The following is a 22,806-nucleotide window of genomic DNA, read 5'->3' as shown; positions in this document are numbered from 1 at the left end:
TCAGACAATATCCTTAATGTTTATATATGCTTTTATGCATGAAAAATACATGAAAAAAATTCCTTCATTCATGAAAAATTCAAATTAAAAAAAAAAAAAAAAAAAAACAGATTCCTTCATTTTTGTTCTTTAAAAATTCATTTTCCAGGATAACAGCACTCAAACATGTGTATCTTACAAGGTGGGTTAACTTTGCAAATGTTGGATGTCTAAGAAGATGCTATTGCTCTTGCTTGAGTCACTTGAAGTAGTTAAGCAAGAACAATGGGCTTGCTTCAGTCTATGTCTTGAAAGACATGATGCTGCCTTAAGCTTATTTCAGTAAGCTGGTATAAACAATACGGTATGCAAGCAACGTGTAGGTCTGATTCAATAAAATTGTCTTGATAAACTGATATTAATGATGTGGCAATGAGATAATATAAAATTTAAGTAAAAAATAAAAAAAAAGGTAATATAATTTGTTTTTGCTATAATAGAGTGATCACCACTGTTGTGAAAAAGTGAAAGTGAAATGTCCAGTGATCTAACATATAAGTTAAACAATCACATACAAGATTTTGAGTTATTGTTATTCAGTGATTTTTCCTTAATTTCTGGAAATCATTGCCTGTCGATATATATTCATTCAAATATCTATGAGAAATTTGTAAGCATATTAAAGAACATATGCATAAGTATTTCACTTTTAATTTGAGGCTCAGATTTTTGCAAATTTATGAATACTGTGAATTATAAACCCACTGAGCCCATGAACCAATATATCATCACACTTTGTATTAAGATCAAAGGCATCATCATCAGTAGAACTACACATGAATACAGATGCTGTACTGCTGCTTTGGATAATCACACACACCATACTTACTTTTTACATTCCAAACTGATACCTGATAGTTAGTCAGTGTTATACATGTGCTAACTTCAAAATTAAAAATACAAAATTCTAGAAATTAAGTTTTGTGTTTCTTTATTATTTAGCTAATGTTATATATATTTTGGTTATGTTTCCTAAATAGTCACATATAAGTTTTTTTGATTCCTATTCAGCGATATTTCCTTAATTTTTGGAAACCATACTAAAAAACATATTTTAAAAAGGAGGGAAAATAAAGGCAGGAAAATATCAAATATGGCAGTTGAATAGAAGACTCATAAGTTAAGAGAAAAGCAAAATGTTATTCAATTATAATGGCTAAACTAAAATAAATAATAAAAATGCATATTTATATGAAATGCAAAATAACATATTAAAATGATTTAATTACACAAACCAGTTTCAGAAAAACTCAAAAACATATTATAGGGAATCATAGTTACCTAGATTCATCAGTAGACTTTTTAATAAATTTGAATTTACTTTCTTCATAATAAAGGGTGCATACATCTTTGTTACCAAACCCTAAAAGACGTGCATCATCACCACCATCAAATATTATACAAGTATAATCATCCAAATTTGATAATCCAATAGAAAACTCCACAGATTCATCCACTTTTAGTTCCAAAGAGCTTGCAGTGAAATTCACATCCATTACATCAGCCAACACTCTAATGAATAGTTTCACTTCATTACTATATTCATCCACATCAGCATTCCAGGCAACAAATTTTATATGCCACTCACCAACCTATTTAAATTAAATACAAGTTTTGTGTAGTATATAACTAAATTATACAGATGCATAGTCTTAGATCTACATGCATCTATAAGATTTTCAAATAAAGATTAACACAAGCAACATAGAAAAATTACCCATTACAGGACAAAGTCCGAAATCCGGACTCGTCGGGACTTCGGCGATTCCAGATTTGTGATTTTTCCGGATATTAGATCATCAATTTAAATCTAGTATGATGGCATGTAGAAATTATAAAATTAAAAATATGAAATCGTAATTTATGATATAATGAAGTATTTATGATCTAAAGGTTATCAAAATTTACAAAAAAAAAAAAGCTTAATATTTATTTACTTATCTTATTAAACATTTCTTTCAATATAAGTTGTTTAAATTGCTTCGTTTTTTGTGCTAATTCTGTAGACAGATACAATCTCTTGTTCAGTAACATTGTTGAAGTCCTGGGACTGCTGTTTCGAGAATTCTGACTAACTTGTCAATCAAAATGTTTTCGTTTTCAATAACTTCTCTGACATTTTCTTCACTATCAGTAGCAGTATTTTCTGGATCAAGAACCATACTACAGATTTTGCCATTCATTAATTGATTCATTATTGAGAAACATTGTCATCACAATGAAAAACTTCTTTTATATCATCTTCATTTATTACCACTTCTCCGCATTTCTTTACAAAATCTGTTAATTGGAAAATTTCACCTTTCTTTTGCGATATCCGAAAACCTTTAAAATTAGTGGCTATCATCATCAAATTTAGCTATCCTTCACTATACATATTTGGCTATGCATCATGAGCTTAGTGACTAACGACAGGTTGTTCTGTTAAATTTTATCTTACTTCTATCACGCACTGAGACAATTAAGCCTGAATTGTATTAGTTATTTATTATACTTATGTCTATTTCTTGCACATGCTTAAGGCTTATCAGAGTTCTGAATAAATAAATTTCCGCATATGCTTAAGCCTTATTGAGTGTAGGTCCTAGACATATTAACAGCTGATGCAGTCTCTGTGAGTCCTAAATTCTGGAACTCGGTGCGGCCATACGAGCCCTGGCACTGGTTCTGGATTTATGTGAATTACAAATCAGTTATTCTTATTCAAATAGCCTTAAATGTAATCTTTGGGTCTATAAGTATCACCAAGAAATCTATTTTTAGCATATGAAAATGAATTTTGGGTAAATTTTTCCTCATCAACACTTTTTAGCGTATTTAACTTAAATCTGTAATCATTGCCAAGCATAATATCAAACATAAAAGGTCACCATACTCCTTTATTATTCAGTTACTAACATAAAAAAATTGTTTAGGCATCACTACATGAGTAATTACTCAAGTCAGCATGCGGTGATGAAAGGAAAGTATAATAAATAACGATTCGCCAGGTTGGCATCAGATCAATTGTGTATCTATGTGGAAAGTTTCGGTTTGAGACGTATGCCAAGCAGAAACGAAGCAATGAAGCCAAATTACTGATCATACAAATTTATGCTAAAATGATTGTTTCTTCAATAACAAGGTATTTTATTTGGTGTCGAAGTGAAATTAAGAATCGGGACTCTCCAGATATTTTATGTGTGGAGGGGCAATCAAATGTGCATGTGTAAAGCCTACTAGAAAAAACATTGATGGTGGTTTTTGAGATCCAGATTTTAGATCATTCCGGATAATGGACATCTGTATTTCGGACTTTGCACTGCCTTAATTTTTATATGTTAATACTTGCATCATCATTAATACGTAACATAGTCCAAAAGCTCTGTTAATTAACTGTGAGATATGTATTTCTTGTCTACATTTCATTTCACATTACAAAATATTAACTGATAGCTTATATTCTTGACAAATCCTTTTTCAGACCAAAGGGGGCATTAGCCCAGAAGAGGAGCTGTTAGTCTCAAAACAACATTTTGCGTCAAATCATTATAAACAGCTGTATCACTTTTCAAACTGTTACCACCAAATATCATCATCCCTATTATGTATAAAGAAATTAAATTATGAAAAATCTGCATGAATGTATGTATGTTTCTCGCATTTTGAAAAAATTTAAAGCCTTCAAATTTAGAATAACATAGTCCTCTACTCAAATACAGGCACCTGGAAGCCCGAATCTTGAATTTCAAATTTATTTTATTACCTATTTCATATTTTTAAACTTTAACTTTGATTGTGAAATTTGAATTTTTTTTTAAGAAACTCAAAGATTTCAAAGAAAGGGCATTAGCCCAAATGCCCTCGAAACGTTATGTGAATGAAAAAATGTCTCTTTGGGCATAATATATAATCTAACAGCTTTCAATTTTTTTTTTTTGTTTTTTTTTTTTTGTTATTCATTTATTTTTAAGCACAAGAGGCAGTATTAGTCTCAAAGCTCCCTTTTTTGTCCATACCACTTTTCAAATGTAGCCACTAAATGTGATCTGTTATCCTTATAATGTATTATAGTTGAAGAAATAATCAAGTGAATATAAAAAATATATGGCAACACAAATAAAAGGATACCACGAAATGTTATCTCTATGTATTATTTCTAAGTAAATAATATAGCCAACACAAGGATGCTGCTACCCAGCAGTATTGCCATATCTTATTTTTACAGGCATAATATAGCGAATCTAAAAAAATATATGGTAGCATTTCATATTTTATCAGAAATTCTAAAGATATTTGAATATACAAAATATATGCCAACAGAAATAAAAAGATATTGCCAATGTTATCTCTGTGTCAAATACAAAAAAAGTATAGCAACATACGGATGTTGCCAATCTGCGATATTGATTTATATTATTTTTAAAGGCATAATATAGCAAATCTTAAAAAAAAAATGTATGGCAACATTTTATATTTTATCATAAATTCTAAAGACATTTGATATAAAATATTTTTAACTTCCTGCACCAGTTTGTTGCCATTTGCAACAAACAGGTATCTATAAGATACCACATATTTAATTTTTCTTTTAAATTAGTCTGCTCGTTACTGATTAACAAACTAAGTGATTTAAAAGAAGTAAACACAATTCTTTATCTGTTTTATTAACTACCAACTGGACCTATGAAAAAACATAAGCTGGATTTATTTATTTAAGAAAATTATCAAAATAAATTCATGAAATAAAATCAAAGACAGCATTAAAAAAAAATCTGAAGTAATTTAAAATTATACTACAAGGTCGTTAAATAATTTAATGTAATAATATAATGTCATTAAAATGCTAGTAAAAATCATGGTTAATTTTTTTTATTCAATAACAAAGTTACAATGTGCTCTGCTACCTTAAACAATCCAATAGAATCTAATAGAATTTTCAAATTTACAAACCAGGAAAAAAATTCAGTAATTATATATATATATATATATATGTAATGTTTTCAGTTATTCCAACACATCGTGGGTGAATGGTGAGGCTATTCCATTTTACGTTTTGGCAGATGGTTGACGAAACTGGGATGATTGCACCACGGAGAAAAATGACGACTCAGGACTTTTCACTTTTAACAGCATATCTTTATTTTATTTTAGAGCAGATGATTTTTTTCCAGATGAAGTTACTCAAATAACTTATTCAGTAATTGAATTATTAGATATGACTGACTTTAATACGTTATAACGTTCTAACAAAGAAAGAGGAGCATAGCGCAGGCGTTAGCAGAATGAAGGCGAGAAAGCATCTGTGTAGGAGAATTTATGACGCAGCATTTATATGAAAGGTTATGTAACAGAGTAGCTTCTAGAAAAATGTAGAAAAACTTATGATGCAGCATTTATATGAGGAGGTTATGTAATAGGTGCAAATGTTCTGGAAGGTACTGGTCTAGGGGAAGATCCTGAATTGCAGAAAATTAATTAAAGGTTGCTGGTTTGCAAAGAGCAAAGCCATCGTTTTTCCCCCCTGTCAAAAGGAGAGGCTGGAGTGAGAAAAGCATTAGTACAGGAGTAAAGCAAAAGTATGAGGACATGAAAACACCCAGGACATAGCATACAAGCTTTAACTATGGCCTATCATAGTTCATGACTTTCTCATATAAAATTTTGACTTTATAGCATATGAAATTTTGAACATTAAAACTATGAGTTATAAATAAATATACAATATATGACTAATTTTAAAACTATAACATAATAAATATGGAATACTGATAAATAAATAAGTTATAATTACAAAAGTCCTCAATTTTGTTAAAAATGTCCATTTTGTTTTTTGAAAGTCCTTTTCATAAAAAGAGTTCGAATAGAATGAAAATATCTGGTAAAATCTCTAAATGCCAGATAGTCCACAAATATGATGCATGTTGATAGTTCACAAATATGATGCATTTTTTTCGCTGAATATGTTTTCATAATAGTAAGCTTTGATTAGAAAATATTTTAAATTTTTCTTCCTTCAGATAAAACTTAGAAAAGAAATAGATTGTACAATTTATGAATAATATATTATGTGCATTTTTTCCTCTCATTGTAGGCAATTAAAGATTTACATATTTTACACTTCAATACAAAATATTATAATTATTCAAAAAACAATTCAATATAAATAATACAATTATACCCTAGAACATGAACACTTTGACTTTAAAACTATGGCATGTCCTCGCCAACAGATCAGCGTGATTACTTGCTGATGGTTGGGGGGTGCTAGGTACAAATATTGAAAAACCTCTGTTGCCTAGTACAAGGTAACTGGTTTTTGGCATTGTACATTACCTCAAAGTGGTTTTAGAAAAATAAAAGATTATATAAAATCAAAATTATAAGACAGATAACTTGTATAATCAAGTTAAAGTCTTTTTTATAATTTTGTAAATTAGAAACAAATATTATCCTACAACAAGAAGAAAATTTTTGCTACAAAATAATTCAAATTATGTGAAAAATATAAAAGGTCAAGATCAGGAGAATAATTTGTCATAGTCGGGAAAATAACTTGTAATAATATAACTTCTCTTAGGGTTTAAGTCTAAATCAGGTATTAAAAGTCATAATCAGAAAGATTTTTAATAGAGAATTTTGAAAAAATTAATTTTAATTTTGAACAGAGATAGGAATTCTACTACAGTCAAAAGTGTTTAATCCGGACTCGTCGGGACTTCGGCGATTCCGGATTATCGATTTTTCCGGATTATAGATCATCAGTTTAAATCTGGTAAGATGGCATGCAGAAATTATAAAATTAAAAATATGAAACTGTAATTTATGAAGTAAAGAGCAATTGTGATCTAAAGAGTATCAAAATTTACAAAAAAAAAAAAAAAAAAAAAAAAAAGCTTAATATTTATTTGTTTACTTTATTAAACATTTCTTTCAACGTGCGCATGCGTAAAACATACCTTATGCATAGCCGAAATTAGAAAATTGCAACCAGAAAACTATTTGATGTGTATTCGTGATATTTATAATGACGAGGAATTTGATTTAAATCATATCAAAGACGGAGTAAATTGAGATTAAATACTACATTTAGTAAGGAATTATAAGCGGAATAAAATAAAAACATCTGCCCTGAAAATAACGATAGTGCTGACAGATCAACTTCCAGTTCATTGCGCGCCACGACGTCTTCCCCCCCCCCCCGCAGAGCAGCTTGAAATTGATAAACAGATTTCGGAACGGTTAGATAAACAAAGGATATGCCTTTATCCATTTTTTGTAGAAATTCGTTTTTTGTTTGATGGACATCGAAACATACTTTCGTTTTCTAGATCCTTTGGGAGCTCCAGCATCGGAAATTCTATTTGACATAATCGAAAGTTAAAGCTTACTTTTATAAAATTGCTTTTACAGTCTGCAACAAATAATAAGCCGGATCCGATTTCGAAGATTAAGGAACAACGCAATCATCAACATTAACTGAAATAGATAATTAGATAATTTTAGCTTATACTGTCCATTATACATTAAACGCGCACGCGAAAACGTATTCTGCGCTTGTGCAGACGCATATGTGCAGTCGTAAATGTCTCGCGCGCACACGTAAAACGCCTATGCGCATGCGTCAACACGGGGCATGCGCAGAAAGATTTTAGCTTTGAGGTCCGGATTATGGGTGTCCGAATTAACGACTTTTGACTATTTCTGACAGTTAACTTAAACTCACTTGCTGGATTAAAAGGTCTTAATCTAGTTGAATGAACAATTTCTGATTTCTTTTTAGTTAAAGGATTAGGTTTATCAATTTTATAAGTAAATTCAGAATATTGTTTTAAAATTTTATTAGGGTATTGAAATTCTTCATACATTACTAAATCACCAATTTTAAAATTACTAGGTTTAAAATGAATATCATATCTTTCTTTATTTACATTGTGATAATCATCAGATCTCTTTTGAGCTATTTTTCTGGCTTCTTCTATTGACGGATACAATTCTTGATTTTGAATTAAGGAATCATAAGGTAATTTTCCATACAATAAATATGATGGAGGGTATTTTGTTACAGAATGAGGGATATTATTATACTCTTCAGTTACTTGGGGTAATAATTTTGTCCATGCTATATTACCTTGATAAGAATTTAGTTTACACTTTAATCTAGTTATAATAGTTTGATTAACACGTTCAATTTTACCATTAGTTTGGGGTCTATTTGCAGTAGTTAGCAATTGTTTTACATTATGATTCCTTAAAAAGTGCTTAAATTTTGAAGATGTAAAAGCAGCGTTCCTATCACTTAAAATCTTTTTAGGGACCTGAATTTGGAAAATTTGTTTTAAGCAATTTATATAAGTATCTGTAGTTACATTTTTAGAAGCAAAAGTCCAGATATATCTAGTTGCATGATCAATAATTATGTGAATATACTTTTTAGTAGAATTATAATAATTTAAACCACCTACAGTATCAATAGATAATATTTCAAAAGGTTCACTAACTGATGGTAAATTTTGCATTAAATCAAATTTCTTTTGTTTACTTTTCTTATTAAACTGACATACTTCACGATGTTTACAATAATTTCTAACATCTTGAACAATTCCTGGCCAATAATATTGTGGAGATAACAAATTTAGCATAGATGATACACCAATATGACCAAATTGTATATGGGCCTTTTCAAGTAATTTTGTACGTAGAGACATGGGTATCACAATTTTGTACAATCCCTGTTTTTTGATAGTTAAGACATCATTCATTTTCCTATACTTAGTATTACAAACATTATCTAAATTTTGATATTCTTTTATTTCTTCTAATGATAATAAATTAACTTGCAATCTTAAATGTTGACACATAGGATTTCTAGAGAGCATGTCAGCTTCAACATTAGTAGATCCTTTTTTATATTTTATATCAAAATCCTACATAGATAATTTTAAAGACCACCTAAATAGACGACCTGTAGGGTGTTTTATATTTCTAACTCAAACTAAAACAACATGATCAGTATGTACAGTAAAATGGTTACCATGTAAATAATAATAAAATTTATCAATTGCATCAATAATAGATAAACATTCCAGCTCAGTAATGGCATAATTTTGTTCATAAGATCTTAATTTTCTAGAATGACAAGCAATTGGATGTAAACTACCATCAGGATGTTCTTGTTTTAAAACAGCACCACCAACAGCTTCTTTGGACGCATCAACAAATACATGACAGGGATATTTAGGATTAAACAAAGTTAAAATAGGTCTAGAAATCAATGCATCTTTTAATTTTTAAAAAACTTTTTGATATTCATCAGTCCAATTATAAGGAGTACCTTTCTTAAGCTCTTTTTTTCTCTTTCTTAAGTTAATGGCGCTCTAATTTTAGCATAATTTTGAATAAATTTATGAAAAGTGCTTTGAAATCATCGAGTATCTGTGAGTTCAAAAGTGAAAAGTATTTCGAATTGAGGTCAGTGCCTCCAACGTAGTGAAATATCGTTACTGGTTGTCGCTCGCTTCGAATATTTACAATGTTTATTCATTTCCAATCATCGTGTAAAAACAAAATTAAACATCCAAAGTGCTTTGAAGGTCATCAACCTCATTAGTGAAATAAGAAATGCTAAATAGTATTTTGTGCTCTCTTGCATGTTCAGTGCTTTATTTGGAAAATTCTTCATATTCTAAGAATGCTATATTATCATACGTCATCAAATATGATACGGAAGTGATATTAATTTCCAAATTGAGTACATTATGTTTAAAAAAATTGCATTTACAGTCAAAAGTCGTTAATCCGGACTCGTCGGGACTTCTGCGATTCCGGATTATAGATCATCAGTTTAAATCTGGTAAGATAGTATGCAGAAATTATAAAATTAAAAATATGAAACCATAATTTATGAAATAAAGAACAATTATGATCTAAAGGGTATCAAAATTTACAAAAAAAAAAAAAGCTTAATATTTATTTGTTTACTTTATTAAACATTTCTTTCAATGTAAGTTGTTTAAGTTGCTTCGCTTTTTATGTGATAATACATTCTCTTTAATTCTACAAACAGACATAATTTCATGCTCAGTTACAAAGTTCCGCTGTTCAAGTCCTATAATTGCTGTGTCGAGAATACCGACTAATTTGTCAATCAAAATTTTTTCGTTTTCAATAACCTCTGTCACTTTCTTCGCTATCGGAAGTGAATTATAATGACGAGGAATTTGATTTAAATCATATCAAAGACGGAGTACGAGATGAAATACTACATTTAGTAAGGAATTATAAGCCAAATAAAATAAAAACATCTGCCCTGAAGATAAGGATACTGCTGACAGATCAACTTCCAATTCATTGTGCGCCACGGTGTTAAAGATAAACAAAGTTTAGATAAACAAAGGATATGCCTTTATCCATTTTTTGCAGCAATTCCACTTTTTGCTTAATAGACTTTGAAACATACTTTCGCTTTGTAGATCCTTTACATATTAGTAAATATATATCAGAAATTCTATTTGACATAATCGAAAGTTCAAGCTTACTTTTATAAAATTGCTCTAACAGTCTGCAAAAAATAATAAGCCGAATCCAATTCAAAGGTAAAGGAACAATGCAATCTGCAACATTAACTGAATTAGATAATTTCAGCTTAGCTTATACCTTCTGTTATACATTAAACGTGCATTCGTAAACGTATTTTGCGCACGCGCACACACATATTTGCAGCCGTAAAGGTCTTACGCGCATGCATCAACGCGACGCATGCGCAGAAAGTTTGTAGCTTTGAGATCCGGATTATAGATCATTCCAGATTATGGGTGTCCGAATTAACGACTTTTGACTGTATAAGTTAATTGTATTATGATTTATTGATGGTAATATTTTGCTTTAATCATTTTAAGATCAATGTTAATAATTCAAAAATATTATGATTTATTTAAAATGTAGTTTTGTATTTCTGAGTTGGGAAAAAGAAATTATTGAATTTGATAAAAATTAGGTAAAGAATTTGAGGGTTTGACTTAGGGAAGGTTCCTAATGTGAATAAGATTTTTGTACTATTGTTTAAATTTCTATGAATTTATATTTTTTAATTTTTACTGTATGTTAAGAATGAAAGTATTGTTTTTGAATTCTAGGAATTTCTTTAATGTTTTTATGATAAACGTTGAAGGCTATCACCTTATGGAAGAATACATTTTTTTAATCTAAGCATTTTTATTTTTTCATAAAATGGAGTGTGTTTTTAATATTCATATGGAATGACAGCAGTTCGAAAAAGCCCAGTTGCCTCTACAGAAGGAACAGAGGCCTTTTCTACAGTAACTGCTAATTTGGCAAATCTTTTGGCCACTGGTGAAGAATATTAAACATCAGTTTGCTCAACTGATAAACCATAATAGTGAAAAGTTTTAAATTTGTTGCGTTTATGAATGATGTATTACAAAATTTTTATATTTTAAAATACCTTTCCTAAAAAACATGAAAGTTGGCATCTTAAATTGTATTATAATAGAAATATTTTCATCAACAAAAATTGGAAACTCTTTTATTTGAGCATTTACTTTGTGTAAATATTTGAACTTTTACTGTGTGGAAATTTCAAGAACTTTACAAAATTTCATTGACACTCTTACCTCAGAACTCTAAAATATGCTATTGTTTAAAAATAATACAGTGTTAAGATTCATAATTCAATTCAAAATTTTATGACTTTCAATGAATCAAAATAATCAAATATCAGCCAAAGTTTTATGGCAATAATTTTTTGTTTAAAAAAAAAGTAAATATGTTTTGTATTTTCACAATTATAACTTTTAACATTTTGCTGCTGTAATGCTTTTTCTTCCACTCTGCTCACACAACCTTTCTTTTGAAGGGGGGATATGTAAGATATAACAAAATATGATAGCTGTTTCAAAAAATATAATTGATGACCTCAAAATTAACATTCTAAATTTGATGATCTACCCCTAAATTCATCTCTTCTCACAGGTTCCAGAGTTTCCTATCTTACGTAACGGTTCAATGCAGATACCTCTTGTCCAATCAAATTAATTCTAAACCGAAACTCTGAATTGAAACTTTTCCACTCCCAGCCTTCTTCCTATGAAAGAACTATAACTTTCCCCTTTTTACCGCATAGCTTTCCTGCTGGCAAGACACTTTTAAACCATGCAACCATGCTGCTGCTGCTGCTGCTTACTTACTTACTTAACATGTCGTTCTAATACAAACTGCAATTTATGTATTCAAATATAATTAGGAAACATCTTGTCTGAAAAAAGGATGATTTGATATGCGTGGAAAAATAAAAAATTGTGATTTTTCAAGATATGTTGTGCTACATTGCGTCATCATGCTTTCCACTCTGCTACCTTCAAGCTACTACGATCTTCTCGGTCATCTACGCAATATCGTAAGTTGTTGAGAGTTCCACTGCTTTCACCTACGCATTTGAAATCATTACATATATATATACATGGTGGCCAAAATTGTGGACACTTTTGGAAATTTTTATGTTTTTGAACTTTGTATGCTTATAGAAAATGTTACATTTCGCAAAATGCAAACTTGTATATATCATTTTAAAGAGAATTTATTACTGAATTCAATACAAAACACAAAATTCAATTATTTACAATACAAAGAAAGTTATATGTACTTTAATATAAATAAAAAACACAGTTATGAAGTGGTTTGTAATGTCTAGCTTTCCTGGCCAATCACTGCTCTTGTTATGAGAACCAATCAAATGTTAGTAACTGCCAGTAGAAGCTGACATCATGTTTACACTTGAAACAATTCATTATTTTGCTTTGTTCTGTAGAAGGAGGATCTGTTTCTTATACACTGCAATTACAAGTAGGAATTTTTGTAAAAATTTTAATATTTCATCAAGACGCAATGACATCAAATAAAAGAGTACATTGGATACCTAGAAAGAGATGTAATATTATTGTGTTACGAGAAAGTGGTCTTTCCTACGCTGAAATTGCAAGACAGGTGGGTGGTTCAGTGACTACATCTGGAGTCCGAAAGTTTTGTTTACGATATCAGTAGACAAATTCAATAAAAAACAAAGAAGAAAAAGGACAAAAAAGGTGCACCACATCTATTGATGACAGAAGAATAAAAAGACTATCTTTCTAAGATAGAAAAATGTCATCAGCGGCCATCAGAAGTGATCTGAATGATGCTGGTGTTTCTGTCAGTTCAAGAACAATCAGGAGAAAATTAACAGATGTTGGACTGAGAGGTAGAATTCCATGAAAAAAGCCTTATCTTAATTTTCAGCAACGAAAAAAAAAAAAAAGACTACAGTGAGCAAAGGAACATATTAATTGGACAGATGATCAGTGGTCACAAGTTATATGGAGTGATGAAACTAAGACATCATTATTCCGTAGTGATGGGCAAAAATATGTAAGACGTAGAATAGGAGAAGAGCTACACCCTGACTGCATTCAAGCAACTGTGAAGAACCCAGTTAGTCTTATGATTTGATCATGCATGTCAGCAGACGGTATTGGTCGCCTTCATGTCATCGATGGGACACTGAATGCCAGAAAATACATTGACACTTCTACCTTCCATCAGAGATCTCTTTCCCAACAATGCTTCGTTTATTTTTCAGCAGGATTCTGCTCCTTGCCACACGGCCAAAATATCGAAAGAGTGGTTTCGTACAAAGAGCATTAAATTGTTGTCATGGCCAGGAAACAGTCCTGACCTCAATCCTATCGAAAATTTGTGGCACCATTTGAAAACTCTTGTCTGAATGAGGCGCCCATCAAATAAAAGGGAACTAATTGAGGCTCTAATTGTTTCCTGGCATCATGTAATAATGAAAGAAGAGCTTAAAACTCTTGTCAGCTCAATGAAACGTCGATGTGAAGCTGTAATCAAAAATAAAGGGTACCCTACCAAGTACTGATAACTCACTGCAATCATCACTATCTAATGTATATCGATAACTATTATCGTTTAACTTTTTTTGTATTGCAAATAATTGAATTTTGTGTTTTGTATTGAATTCAGTAATAAATTCTCTTTAAAATGATATATACAAGTTCGCATTTTGTGAAACATAACGTTTTCTATAAGCATACAAAGTTCAAAAACATAAAAATTTCCAAAAGTGTCCACAATTTTGGCCACCACTTATAATATATATATATATTTATATTATAAGCTAGGTTGTAAGTACAATACTAAAAAGACCGATTTGGGTCAAAATCTTTTGCGCAATATGCTGCAAAATTAAGGAAATGAGAAGAGAAATTGTAGTTAGCTCGCCAAAAAGTTACCAGGAGCTGTGGCTCCAAGAAAAAGTTCAATAGTTTTTTTAAAAAAACAATGACATTGAATGAGGTGAAATATTAGGCAACATATATATATATAAGTACTGGCAGAAACATTATGCTGTCATTTCATTAAAAAATTTAAGACATGTAATTTCAGATGATAATAATCACACTTCGTTTTATTCTAGAGGGTGTATCAGTGCAGTGTCGACAGACTTTCAAGACAGATAGAGTACACATAGATGATGGGAAATCACATAGCAATGCACGGTTGGAAACATTTTCCTGGTGTGGTAGTGATAATACAAAATGCAAAAAAGGAAGGTCACAAACAATGAGACAAAACATGTTTTATTATGTTTGGTGCAGCAGAAACCTACAAATAAGAACAAAAACAAATAATGATCATCATTAAAGAAGGTGTTTGAAAGTACAACCTCAGACCATGATGCAGGCCTCTCTTCTCTGGCGCATGGAAGATCTGTGTCATACATGGAAAATCGCATGGAAGATGCCCGACCCACAGTTCCTGCATCACGGTCTGGTCATAATTTCAAACACCTTCTTTGATGATGATCGTTGTCTCTCTATGTTGTTTTTTCTTTGTTTTTGTTGTATGCCAAATAATGAACATATTCTTCTCACCCCATTCATGTCCTTTCTTTCTTGAGTTTTGTGTTGTCACTACCAGGCCAGGAAAGCATTTCCTACCATGCATTGCTATGTGATTTCCCATCGCCTAGTTATACTCTATCTCTCCTGAAAAATTGCCACCACTGTACTGATACACCCTGTATAGATAAACTGTACTTTAAGGGAGAGCGTATTCTGCATGGTTGAATTTTCCACTGATGTACCTGTACTAGAGATCCTGTCAACTAGGACATTAAGATGTAGATATGTTGATTGCATAGATGTTGATCCATAATGAACATCAAACTTGGCAGCTAAGGCAGATTAAATATTCATTTTTATTTCAACTGACATTTGTGTCACAATTCACTTGTCATTCTAATTGTGCCTGATTCAAAACATTGACATTTTAATAGCTTTTCAATAAGAAGAGATGCAGCAAGCAGCAGTCTACTTTTATTGAGGAGCAGAAGCAAAGTGCGTAGTTATTCAGTATGGCAGCTTATTAAAGGATAGATTTCAGTTCTCAAAATTATGAGTTACAAATTAGCTGCATCATCATCCTTATATAAAAGTCCTATGATATGGATTAATCTAGAGATGGCACAGACCAGAAATGGCCAAGCAAGTAATTCCTATTTTTAGAATAGGGAGGAGAAATATGCAGATTAAAATGAGAAGTTACGGGGGGGGGGGCTAATTGCTAATACAATTTGGTTTTACCTAATTTTTATCTTGCGTACTTCTTCCCTTCAAAGTGGAAAAGACTCAAGGACAGAAAAGCTTCTTACAGAGATGAAGCACTTAGCATTAGCAGATAAAGGGAAACATAATTTGAAAAACACAAATCCTAAAATTTTGACCAAAATAACTATTTAAAGTAATTGCAATTAATAATATATTTTATGATGTGTAATAATATATTATATTACTTGATAATAATTCAGAGTCCTATTAAAATTTTGATTAATAAACAATTTGATAATAAAGTGATTTGATTGATAAATTTTGATAAATTTGAAAAAAATAAATAAAAACAAAACAAAAATGTTGTTAAATAGTGCAAAATGGATAAACATACTCTTACACAATATGTGTAGAGTGAATAGGTTATTTTTAAAGCAGGACTATATCAAAAATTAGCAATGCCCCACCAGGAATCGAGCCTGGACTTCTCGAATATGCGCCGAGTGTGCTACTGTTACAATGAGAAGGCAAGCAGAAAAGAGGGAGAAAATACCTTATACACTTCCCATTTTAGAGGGTGACTGGGGATTTGGGGACCCAATCTGAAATCTTGGTGGTGAAGAATCATCATCCAACACCTTTCTTGTTCAGGCACCACTGTAGAGTCATTAGGTTATTTTTAAAGCAGGAGTACATGAAAAATGAGCAATGCCCTCTCTGGGACTTGAACCTTGAATACGTGGAAAATGTGCTACCATTACACTACAAAGGCATGCAGAAAGGAGGAAGAAAATACCTTATACATCTTAGCTTTAGTCCTGTGGAGCCTTAATTCTCAATAAGCCAGACTGGTGCGCATACACTGAAAAACCTCTGTGCTTTGGTAAAATAATGCAATAAAAACATCACAGAGCCACATTTTAGTAACTTTATGTACTAAGTTTAAGTAACTTTATGTAGAGCTGAATTCACAAAGAAGATTATTACTTTGTCACTATATTAAATGTCACAGGGATTCATAGCCACTGGAATGACTAGCATAAGTTTTAATAAATTTTTTATCAGATGATTTCAAAGTTTAAGCTTATATTTGCTTACATTTTTTATATGCTACATCTGTAGCTTCTGTCAATTGATTAATTAACTAATGATTGATCTGTGATTATTTATCTGCATTAAGAGTGATCTATTCCCCCCAGCTTCTACTTGGGTGATGCAAATTTGGCAGGATCTCTGGCAGTTTTCATAGTGGACAAAAAGGTATACAAGTACTGAAAAATATTCAAATTTTAAAATATTGTATATTAATATCACCAACATAAGGTGTATAAATGCAAAATTTTTAAAAGAATGCATTATTTTTTTATTAATTTTAATAATGTGCACTCTATTTTTAAGAGATATGTTACTCTACGTAAAACAGTGAACATGTCTTAACGAAATGCAATAAAATTTTATAACAAATTTTTTTAATTGTAATCATGTTTAAATTCAGTTCAAAAGTTCTAATTTCAGTTTTTCAACCAAAAAATTGGCTTCATATTTTTTCTTTGAGGTAACAATATCTCTTCTGATCATAAAGGCAAGTTTTTATGCTTACATAAAATTCATTGCCTAAAAAAACAAATAATTTTGAATTTAATTTTCTAAACTTAAAAAATATGCAAAATATATAAAATTTCTTAAAAACTTTTTCACACAGAATAACTTGCAATAACCAAGAACAGAAATTCATATCCAAGGGAAAAATCATGCATCAGTTTTAAAAAGAATTCATCTGAATTCACTAGGTCATCTATAAAAGGAATTTCTTTTTGAAAAAAAAAAAAAAACTTAATTGAAAGACTTAATTTATTACTATACCTCAGAGAAGGTATGAGAAAAGACATCATCAGTATCATTTTTACTAATGCTTCCATCTTCAAACTTCATCAAATAATGAGTCACAGATCCTGAAATAAAATTACCGTTGAAATGAAAAAAATACCTTTTTAGAAAAATAATTTGTTAAAAACTAATCAATCATACTTTTTTTTAATTCAAAACATAAAATATATAATTAAAAAAATCTATTAGTCTATAATTAACCTAAAAAAGTGTAGCAGAATGCAGAGAACTAATGCACATTTTCAAAACAAAGTCATTTAATATAATTTTCAGTACTCTCAGGTAACCCACTCAACACTGACTGGAATCAATGGGCAAAGCACTCTGTTGCCAAAGTAGACCACCATCCAGACAGATATCTCAATAGTGGCAATACTGCCTTGGTGGTGATGGTAATGCACACAGTTTTGAAATTTGAGAATTGAATTCGCTGTTTCTGCTTGGTATGATTATGGTGTGTAGTAGTGTTTTTTTTTTTTTTTTTTTTAAGTCCGAAGGGGCTTTGTCCCTGAAAGACTATTGTTTTCGTTTCGTGATTTTGTGTTGAATCACAATAAATGTTCGTTTCATTTTTCAAACTGTTGCCACCAAAGAGTCCTGCATTACATTTGAAGAAATTAATGAAAAATCTGCATAAATGTGTGTATTTCTTGCATTGTGATAAAACAACAGTATATAGAGCCATCGAATTTTGAATGATGTAATCTTCCTACAAATATGGGCATGTGAAAGACCAAATTTGGAATTTGTTTTATTATTGATTTCATATTTTGTAAAACTTTAACAAATTTTTGATTAACAAACTCAAGGGTTTCAAAGCGAGCAATGGCAACACTCTACCGGGGGGGGGACCTTTTCATCTCCAGAGCATGGAACTGTGTATCGGAAATTCTTCTAAGATATGCTCTTTTTAAAATTATTTTGCAACATTGCTGTTGAACTGAATTTTATGGTTTAAGTGCAAAGATCATGATATTCAATAAATAAAGGTAACACACAAAACGTTAAAAAAATGCCCTTTAGACGTAATTTAAAATCTAAAACCTTTCAGATTTTTTTACTTATTTAATTATATATATATATATATATATTTAACTTGGTAACAAATTATAATGCCTATAATGCCACTGTTGGTTTGCCTGAAATGACTGCTAATGAAAAAAGAAAGTGATGCATTTTTACAGAAATATGGTATTTTGCATAGCAGTAAACAGTGTAGGAATGTGCACTCCATGAAGTTCATTTATACAATTTTCTGATGTTTTATTAAGTTAAAATAGACTGCTGTGCATAGCAGGAGACCAGAAAAATGAAAGTAAAGCATTTTATTATGGATGTTTGTTGCATTTTTAATATAATTTACTGCTGTTGTTCATTAAGGATATTTTTTGGATTTTTAATTTCATTAATTCTATGCTTTTTATGCATTTTTAGTGTGCCACAGTTTTTCAAAATACCTGCTGTTTTTCATTGCTGGGTTACCAAAAAATTATTCACCAATGATTCCTGATTTTATGGGAGGGTTAGGCAGATAATCCAAGAATACTTAATTTGAATAAAACAGTTATTTGAAGAACAGTAAAAGATTTCCTTTACTTATAATTCATTCTGTGGTCTACCAGGAGAAGTCAACACAAGTTTCAAATCTTACATAAAAATATTTGATTCACTCATTAGCTGCCCTTATGAGAAGAGAAAAAAAATTAGGATATAAATATTCCTCTTCAAATTTTTATCTCTAGGTACTTATTTTTAACACCATGCAATATGTTGTTTGTATATGCATTGCAATTGCAAAAATAATATCCTTCATCCTAAATAGTGTTAATTATTTCTTTTACAAGAAAAATAATAATTTACAAGAATAAATAATTTCAATTACAAGAGATAATAAAAATAATTATTCTTCAATCTACAAACTTTCGGGTAAGAAAATTTTTAATACACACAAATGAATAAATAAATACACATACATGATTGTAAATTCAAGTAAAGCACATTAGAGTGCATATTTAAAGGATGAATTCAACAAGAAAGCATTTTTTATGTTGCTTTAAACCCTTCCCTTATATATTCTTATAATGGAAGCTTCAAGATCATTTGTTAATTCTGAAACGAAGTTCCCCACAGCCTAATATATATATAAAAAAAAATAAATAAACTATATTTTTCTCATTAACCTTTAACTGAATTTTCAAAGTATATAGTTGAATCAAGAGGAGCATCAGTTTCTTCTTTTCCTTTCAAGTCTGTTTTATCCTCTGGATAAGAGCCATCTTTTACAAAATAAGGAATAACAGATAATTTTCCAATTTTTTCAAATATCTGGACCTGCAATTAAAAAAAAAACAGTTAAATACCTTCATTAGCATTATAACACATCTGATGTCAAGAAAAATTTATACACAGTTCACAAATATTTGCTTCAAATATTATGTTTTAAAGAAACAATTTAGTATTAATTAATTTCATTTTAAACTTAAATAAGTAAAAGTTAACAGTAATTGAAAATATAAATAAAAATTCATAGTACAGAATTTTGTACTTCATAGTACAGAATCTTTTATGATTTTAAAATGCCATCATGAAAGGCTTTTGTTTCTATCAAAGCAAGAATTTAAGGCTCAAATGTGGTTTAGCCCACTTGCTTGGCGACTTTTTTGAATGGGCAATAAACACACCAACATGGCTAACTTGATATTTTTATTCAGTATAAATGTTGATTCACTTTTTAAATTGTTGCCACCAAATATTATAAATTAAATAATGAAGAATCTGCATAAATTTATGTATGTTTCTCGCATTGTTATAATAAAACAACAGTAGCTAGATCCATCAAATTTTGATTAATGTATGTTTCCTCCATAATATGGGCATCTGGAAGCCTGGATTTGGCATTTATTTTATTATCTATTTCATATTTTGTAAAACTTTTGACGAATTTTTTATTAACAAATTCAACGATTTCAAAGCGAGTAATGGCAACAGTGTGCGGGGGGGATTTTGTTTTTATCTCCAGCGCTGCAAGACTGTGTATCGGAAATTCTAAAGATAGGCTCATTTTAAAACTATTTTGTGATATTGCTGTCAAACTTAACTTTATGGTATAAGTGCGAAGAACATGATATTTAATAAATAAAGGTAACACACAATGCGTTAAAAAAACGCATCTTTGGGTGTAATGTTAAATCTGAAAGCTTTCAGATTTAATTTTTTTTTAAATGTCATTATATATTTTTTTATTATTATTATTATTTCTTGTTGGCAATATTACTTATTGTAGCTTTAGATATAAAATAAGCATGGCTTTCACAGTGTTTTTTAATAACTAGATACGAATAAATTTCTTCAGAAAGAGCACATCCATTGCTTCTTTACAAATCACCATTTTGCATGAAAACAAAATTTTCAAGTAGCAGACGATAATTTATACTTTCAAAAATATACCTGCAGTTAAAAAAATTTCCAAACAGATTTTTTTTTTGGGGGGGGGGAATTTTTACTTGTTAATTTCAGCAGTTAATTCAGTTGACATTTGAATGTTCTTACGTGGTAGTTATCAATAGGGTGGTTTTTTTTTATGTGTGTTTTGCCATTTTTCTGCATATATTTCGTTAGATAACTAGTCACTATGGATTTATCTGTGATACTGAGAGAGGTGAGTGAATGAACATCCACATTTATAACTTTATTGGAAGTGCAAGGGAAATGTGCCGTCATTTAATGGTGAATAAAAGTTGGTTTGATTGTTATTTTTTTGTTGTTGTTTGTTTTTTTATTTGAAATGTGGTGATAATATGCATTTGTGTGAGAAATGGATGTACAGATGGGTTTGAATGGCAATGTAGAAAGCAAGGAAAACTGAAAAAACATTTTTATCTCCAGTGCATGACACCGTGTATCAGAAATTCTAAAGATATGCTCAATTTAAAATTATTTTGCAATATTGCTCTTGAACTAAATTTTATGATTTAAATGCAAAGAACATGATATTTAATAAATAAAGGTAACAAACAAAATGTTAAAGAAATGCCCCTTTGGATGTAATTTAAAATCAGAAACCTTTGAAATTTTCATTTTTTTTTTTTAGTTTACACTTTTTTTTGGGGGGGGGTGGGATATGTTGATAATGCTTTCTGACTTACTATAAATATCAATAGTCCGATGATCTACTCAATAGTAGCATAACTGTAAGCTTTGACCCCATAAATAACTTTTACCTCATAATTTTAATATGTAGTGTTTGCTATTGTAATTGCACTTGATAATATAATATGTGTGCGTGTTCCAAATTTGTAGCATTTATTTTTATATTATTTTCTTTCATTGTGAGAAATCAGATTTTTTTATTTATTAATGTGTAGAATTCTAGAGTATCTATGGAGAATATAGTGTGATTTAAGAATTTAAGAAACAGTGGTATGAAAGCTATGAATGATGCTGATATGCAATATTTTTTTTTCTTTTTTTATTAATGTAAAGTTTAAAATTTTTAGAAAATAATGAAGATTGTCTACTTACTGGTATGTAGGGAATTGTGTTGTTACGTAGCAACAAGATAATTTGTAAAAATGCTAAAATTGAAATGTTCCATATTATGAATTTAAATTTTGTTAAAAAAATCATTTTTTTATTTGTATAAATACTAAAGCTTAAAAATCCTTGAAAATACTGAAGCTGTATGAAATACAAGTATGAGAGACTGCGATGTTGTTTACCGTTTTAATAATTGGTACAATTCACTTACTGTATCATGGTAATTTGAAACATAAACAATTTATTATACTTATTTCTATCAAGCTTAGTCCCACCCATTTATGGATGTCACTTAGCTCCACCTTTGAAACTTTGTTTATGCAGCGTATTCTGAGTTTTTACTGGCAATTTTCAAAAAATCTCCACTGCGGAAAATCTCCAAGCAGTGGGATAAAGCACATTTTTACCGAATTTAAAATTGCTTACTGAAACTAAAGAAAATCTGAGTAACAGTAATTTTCTAAACAGTCCTCATCTCATCAAAAAATACATACATATGAGAAGATAACTAAGAAATGTAAATTAAAATTTTAAAAAAGTTTAATGCAATGCAATATTATTTAAATTCATGCAACTAAGCTTCTATCTATCAGCTAAATAAGAGTAACTATTAATGTCATCCTGATGCCAATTTTTTTCACACACTTTTTGAAAAAATATGAAAGATAAAAATCAAATTCATCAACCAGAAAATTGCCTAAGAAATGGAAATATTGCATTGTTGCAGCAGAAGGCTAACAGT

At 30.0% G+C, this 22,806-nt stretch overlaps 1 protein-coding gene across 1 annotated transcript in view; it reads right to left on the bottom strand.

Moving 5' to 3' along the window:
- Positions 1–22,806, bottom strand: part of LOC118197714 (uncharacterized) — a 232,343-nt gene that overhangs the window by 130,887 nt on the left and 78,650 nt on the right. The window contains exons 12-14 of the mRNA XM_085825691.1: positions 19,709–19,859; positions 17,505–17,593; positions 1,321–1,631 (exon numbers count right to left, since the gene is read on the bottom strand). Coding sequence (XP_085681817.1) covers positions 1,321–1,631; positions 17,505–17,593; positions 19,709–19,859 — 551 coding nt within the window. The remainder of the gene's footprint in view (positions 1–1,320; positions 1,632–17,504; positions 17,594–19,708; positions 19,860–22,806) is intronic.

This window comes from Stegodyphus dumicola, chromosome 10, assembly GCF_044657685.1.
Source record: "Stegodyphus dumicola isolate Sdum_Otavi_A_Nest chromosome 10, ASM4465768v1".
Lineage (NCBI taxonomy): Eukaryota > Metazoa > Arthropoda > Arachnida > Araneae > Eresidae > Stegodyphus > Stegodyphus dumicola.
This window is presented reverse-complemented; position numbering and strand designations above follow the sequence as displayed.